The 5,862-nt window shown below is 49.6% G+C and overlaps 1 protein-coding gene across 2 annotated transcripts; it reads left to right on the top strand.

Moving 5' to 3' along the window:
• Nucleotides 1-525: 525 nt before the first annotated feature.
• On the top strand, nucleotides 526-4,546 carry GPR12 (G protein-coupled receptor 12). Of its 2 annotated transcripts, none has more exons than XM_082365235.1 (2): nucleotides 526-686; nucleotides 1,386-4,546. In XM_082365235.1, exon 2 carries the CDS (start codon nucleotides 1,401-1,403, stop codon nucleotides 2,403-2,405), a length of 1,005 nt encoding a protein of 334 aa, XP_082221361.1. In that variant the 5' UTR covers nucleotides 526-686; nucleotides 1,386-1,400; the 3' UTR covers nucleotides 2,406-4,546. The 2 variants fall into 2 exon arrangements, with proteins under 2 accessions (XP_082221361.1, XP_082221360.1); XM_082365234.1 differs by having other exon boundaries at nucleotides 526-736.
• Nucleotides 4,547-5,862: the final 1,316 nt, after the last annotated feature.

The following is a 5,862-nucleotide window of genomic DNA, read 5'->3' as shown; positions in this document are numbered from 1 at the left end:
CTGAGCGTTTTCCTGCTTCAAAGATCTGCTTCCCTAACCTGCTCGCCCGGCATCCATCCCCAATGCCGATCCTGAAAAACCACCCTAAGCAGTTCTTTTGACCGTGGAGGTAGCAGTTTAGGGAAAGGCGTGGAGAAGCGGGCCGCTGGAGACCGGGACTCCGCAGGGGGACCTCAGGAACGAAATAGGTCACCGGGCTCCCGGGCAGTGCTGCCCCGCCCCCGCGCGGTGGAAGCCCCGACCGCCAGCCGGGGTGGGATGCGGGGCCGCGGCAGCGAGGGTGACAGTGCACTTCCCCGCCTCCGGGTCGTCTCGCTCCCGCAGGGCGCTGGGGGGCTCTCGCCGCCCCGCGCCCCGCGCAGCCCCGACCCCTGGGGCGCGCTCCGGCCTCCCGGGGTTCCGGCGGCGGCGGCGGCGGCGGTGCGCGCGCGCGGGCGGGCACGGGGCGGGGGCGCGCGCGCGTGCCGCGAGCGGGCGGCCGGGCGGGGAGAGCCGGGCGCGCGAGCCGAGCGCGCAGCTCACCTGCCGCCGCCGCTCACCTGGCGCGGAGCGCGCCCCCGCCCTCCCGGCTGAGCACCGAGCGCGGCAGCCGCCCCTCGCCCCGCGGGCCCGGCGCCGACAGGCCACTTGGGTCGCCCGCGCGCCTCGGGAGCAGCGGAGGAGCCCCCCGGCCTGGGCGCGCCAAGGTGACCCCCGCGATGCCTCCGTCCCCGCGGGCAGCCTGTCCCGGCGCCCCGTGAGTCCCCTCGCGTCCGCCGCGCCCCCGCCGCCGGGGCAGCGGCCGTGGCGCATGGGCGTCTGTCTGTCTGTCTGTGTCCACACCTCCATCGCGCGCGCCCGCCTTTCGTGGCCCTGCCGCGACTGCCCCGTGCGCACGGGGGAGGCCGGACCCCTCTTTGTTCTGGCTGGGGTGTGAGTGTGTGCACGCGCGCCGGGCGGCTGGCGGGTGGGAGTTTTGAACATTCCACCGAGAAGGGCGGCCCCGGCTCGCGACCTGTCGCCGTGGCGCGGTCCCCCAGCGGCAGCCCCGGTGCCAGGCTCCTTTTGCAGCACGCGAGACGGATTTTCACGTGTGTCCCCAGCACTTTAGCAAACCGGCCGCCGCGGTCCCGCGTGTGCCTGCCCCGCTCACGCTCGTGTGTGCACATCCCATCCTGTGTTTCCCCCAGAGCCAAAGGACATTTTTTTTTTTGTTGTGGTGGGTTTTAAGCCACGGAGATTTTGGCTTTTGTTTTATTCCCTCTCAGTGTGTAATTCAGGAAGCTTGTGGCATTTGGGGGTAGTATCTGAGTAGGGGCTGGCTTTCGGTTTGTGTGGGTTTTGCGTGATGCTGGATTGTCACCCTGCTGTATCTCAACATTAAACAGCCTGTCTTTTCGTTGAAGAGGACGGGGGTTAAAATGAATGAAGACCTGAAGGTCAATGTAAGCCGGCTGCCTCGGGATTATTTAGATGCCGGAGCTGCGGGGAACGTCTCGGCTGCCGTCTCTTCCCAGGTTCCGGGCGTGGAGCCGGAGCCAGAGCTGGTGGTCAACCCGTGGGACGTTGTGTTGTGCACCTCGGGAACCCTCATCTCCTGTGAAAATGCCATCGTGGTCCTTATCATCTTCCATAACCCCAGCCTGCGGGCCCCCACGTTCCTGTTGATGGGCAGCCTGGCGCTTGCGGACCTGCTGGCCGGCATCGGACTCATCATCAATTTCGTCTTCGCCTACCTGCTGCAGTCAGAAGCCACCAAGCTGGTCACCATTGGACTGATTGTCGCCTCTTTCTCTGCCTCTGTCTGCAGCTTGCTGGCTATCACTGTTGACCGCTACCTCTCCCTGTATTACGCTCTGACCTACCACTCGGAGAGGACGGTCACGTTTACCTATGTCATGCTTATCATGCTCTGGGGGACGTCTATCTGCCTGGGGCTGCTGCCCGTCCTGGGCTGGAACTGCCTCCAAGACGAGTCCACCTGCAGCGTGGTCAGACCCCTCACCAAGAACAACGCCGCCATCCTCTCCATCTCCTTCCTCTTCATGTTTGCGCTCATGCTTCAGCTCTACATCCAGATCTGTAAGATCGTGATGAGGCACGCCCACCAGATAGCCCTGCAGCACCACTTCCTGGCCACCTCGCACTACGTGACCACCCGGAAGGGGGTCTCCACCCTGGCCATCATCCTGGGGACCTTTGCTGCTTGCTGGATGCCTTTCACCCTCTATTCCTTGATAGCTGATTACACCTACCCCTCCATCTACACCTATGCCACCCTCCTGCCCGCCACCTACAACTCCATCATCAATCCTGTCATATACGCTTTCAGAAACCAAGAGATCCAGAAAGCCCTCTGCCTCATCTGCTGCGGCTGCATCCCGTCCAGCCTCTCGCAGAGAGCGCCGTCCCCCAGCGACGTGTAGCATCACTCCACTTAGGAGCCTGCATTACCAAGCACTCCCACTGCCTGGCCGAGCAGATGAGATGCTCTCCTTAAATTCTTTCTGTTGGATTCTCTCTTGAGCCACAGGAGCACTTTGAAGCGTTTATTTAGACAAGTTAAGTGATTGAAGTGAAAATAATGTTACCAGTGTTTTCACCCTTTAAAAACAATTGAGTTCTTTGCTCAATACAATTTCGTTTTGTTTGGGGTGGTTTTTTTTTTTTAAGTATTTTATTTGGAGGCAGGGTTTTTGTTTTATATTGTTTGGAGGATTGGTAGTGCGGGGGTGGGGGGAAAGGAAGGGGTATGACATGGCCATGAAATTATAAAAAGTAAATTGGTCCCAGAGTTTTTACCTGGACTTTAAAATAAAACTGAGTTATTGAGGAAAATGGAGACATTACTTTTTCCAGACCTTTTTTTTTTTTTAACATCAAGGTAGATTTTCCGTGCTGCATGTATCTAACAATACAATCACTCTGAAGCCAATGGAAATAGTTTACATGATTTATGTTTGGAAGGGACATGATTTTATTAACATGAACTCAGTAATAAGTTACCAACACTGAAACCATGAACCCATTCTTTTTCATTCTTTCTTTACTTTCAGCAGTTACTGTTCACAAAAATTATTTTGGTACTTCTATGACGGTTGTAATTCTTTCTGCATGCCTGCCTGTGTCAGCTAGACCACTAGTTTCAAATGTTGCCATGTAAATCCAGGATCAAGTGAGTCACTTGTCAATATGGTTTTTCCATATATTCTTCTAAAATGAAATATGAAATTTGTTGTGATTTACATATGAAGTAGGATTGACTAGGTACACCACAGTAGTTTTTTAAGCTACAGTCTGTGTTCAGGAAACAAAGGAAAAAAGTTAATAACATTATGCAAAGTGGATTAAATTGATTTTAGTATATTCCAAAAAAATAATTAATGTAAAGCTATCACAAAATATGAAAAGCATCACTTTTCCCATTTCTCTATATCTAAGAACGTATTAATAGTTACTCTTGGTTGAGACAAATAGTATTACGTACTGTAGACCAAGTATTTCTGGTTCATACTGTCTGTGGTGTCAATGCATTTGAAACAAGTGGTCTCCTACTTTACTGATTAAGTTTGTGAGTAAATAACATACATATCTGATTGTGATGTATATCAGCTACATTATGCAAGTTTACAAGCAGAATGACCACATGGCTGTTCATGAAAAATTAAATTTGAACCCCTTTTCTTTCTTTTCACCAGAAAGCAACTTAAATTCAATAAAAACTATATTGCCTGTTTTCACAGAGCAAGGAAATGATACAGAAGAATTAATTTTAAACCTACTGTATAATGATTGTGTTTGACCGTCATTTCTGTTAGCACAGACAGATGTTTTGGACACAGATACCTTCCCTCCACTTGCAGTGTACTTATAGCTGTGTCTATATAACCAGTGGGAGAATTTCTGGACAGCCCATCAGCTTAACCCATTCAGATGTTGGAAGACCGGTATTTCAGGGTCCTTGGGGAATCATTTGTAATCAATTAACCTCATTGGTCTGTCCCAAACATCATGCCCACGGTGGTCTGAGGTCCATTCTGGCAGCCTGCATGCTGAAGCCATCTCTCCAGAGCACCTCCTAGTGCAGCACAAGTGTGAATCGATCCTACACTTGAAACCGTGCCTCCTCTCTTACGTCACTTACGGTAGAGGAGAAGGGTTGAAACATTTCAGAAATGAGAAAGGATTTTCAGTCCACAGAACTGGATGACCAATCTCAGCCTTTAAAAAATTCTTCAAGGGCTTCCCTGGTGGCGCAGTGGTTAAGAATCTGCCTGCCAATGCAGGGGACACAGGTTCGAGTCCTGGTCCGGGATGATCCCACATGCCGCGGAGCAACTAAGCCTGTGCACCACAACTACTGAGCCTGCGCTCTAGAGCCCACGAGCCACAACTACTGAAGCCCGCGTGCCTAGAGCCCATGCTCCACAACAAGAGAAGCCACCACAATGAGAAGCCTGCGCACCACAACGAAGAGTAGCCCCCGCTCGCCGCAATTAGAGAAAGCCCGTGTGCAGCAACAAAGACACAACACAGCCAAAAATAAATTAATTAATTAAAAAAAAAATTCTTCAACATGCGATGGAGTTGGTAGGTTGAGTATGATGAGTTTGTTTTTAATCACTTGAAAGTTAGTAGCATCTCCGCGGCAGAAATGGCTAAGTTCAGCTGGTTTTGACGAGAGCTGGGAAATATCCATAATGAGGTTTGAAAGCAATAAATGTGTTTTTGTAGAAATGGTGGTTGCCATTTGCATATCTCTAATAGTAATTATAATGATCATAATAAGTACTGTTTTTCACCACATGTTGTGTGCCGGGCCCCATGCTGGGCGCTTTACCTGCTCTGTTGCTGTATTCACAAAAACACACATTTATAGTTAAGAAAACTGAGGCTCAGAGAGGCTAAGAAATTTGTCCGAGGCCACAGAGCTTCAAGGGTAAAGCGAGGATATGAACGCAGGGTTTCCAGAGTCTATGCCTGTCTCCTTCCCTGCACGGGACTAACTTGGATGCTTCCCTGGATATGAGGGAAATGGCTTGTAATATGTTAATGTCACTAAGGTTTTAGTCCTACAATTAAGACATAAAGCTTCCTGTTTAAAATTACGTGGGGGACGTCCCTGGTGGTCCAGTGGTTAAGACTACGTGCTTCCAATGCAGGGGCGCAGGTTCGATCCCTGGTCAGGGAACTAAGATCCAACATGCCACGTGGTGCAGACAAAAAGTAAAAAAAATAAAATAAAGTAAAATAAACTAAAAGGACATGCTATTAGACAACAATAAATGTTTTAAAAAAATAAGATTACATGGGTTGTGACTATCAACGTGGTCCTACCTACAGGAACGAGACCTGTTTTTATTATATTTAGTTCTCTTCTTCCCTAAGCATTTTCCCCGTTTGAGGCCAAGGCCATCCCCCAGAGGCACATGGCAATATTTTAATGCAAAGAGGTGAGGGCACCCTTATTATGCAGAGATCTTCCCTTCATTTACTATTTTAAACTTCCTGTTATATACTTACATCGGTATATAGTGGTCTTATAAATATTAGCTAAATGGCTGCCTTTGCCTCCTGTTTTTAAAGCATCTGATTTCAGCTGAGATTTTTTCAATCAACTGTAACATGTTCTTACTATTTACTTTCAATTGTGAAGATTTCTGGATGTTTATGTGATTTTCTCAAAGCTGTTTTGTTTCTGTGGGGTTAATGATTAAGAAATGTGCACATGTCTTGATATATATGTGTACATCTCTGTATGTGTGTGTGTATACATCTATATATGCATATATACGTTCAAGAATGTGAACGTTGCAACAGGACTAAAAACATTATAGAAAACAATCATATTTCCAACAGTCCTAAGGTTAGCAGGTAATCTTT

This window comes from Balaenoptera borealis (genome assembly GCF_965194805.1).
Source record: "Balaenoptera borealis genome assembly, chromosome: 18".
Lineage (NCBI taxonomy): Eukaryota > Metazoa > Chordata > Mammalia > Artiodactyla > Balaenopteridae > Balaenoptera > Balaenoptera borealis.
This window is presented reverse-complemented; position numbering and strand designations above follow the sequence as displayed.

Excerpts from the sequence above, each read along its gene's own strand:
- GPR12 (XM_082365235.1), top strand. The coding sequence starts at position 1,401 with ATGAATGAAGACCTGAAGGTCAATGTAAGCCGGCTGCCTCGGGATTAT.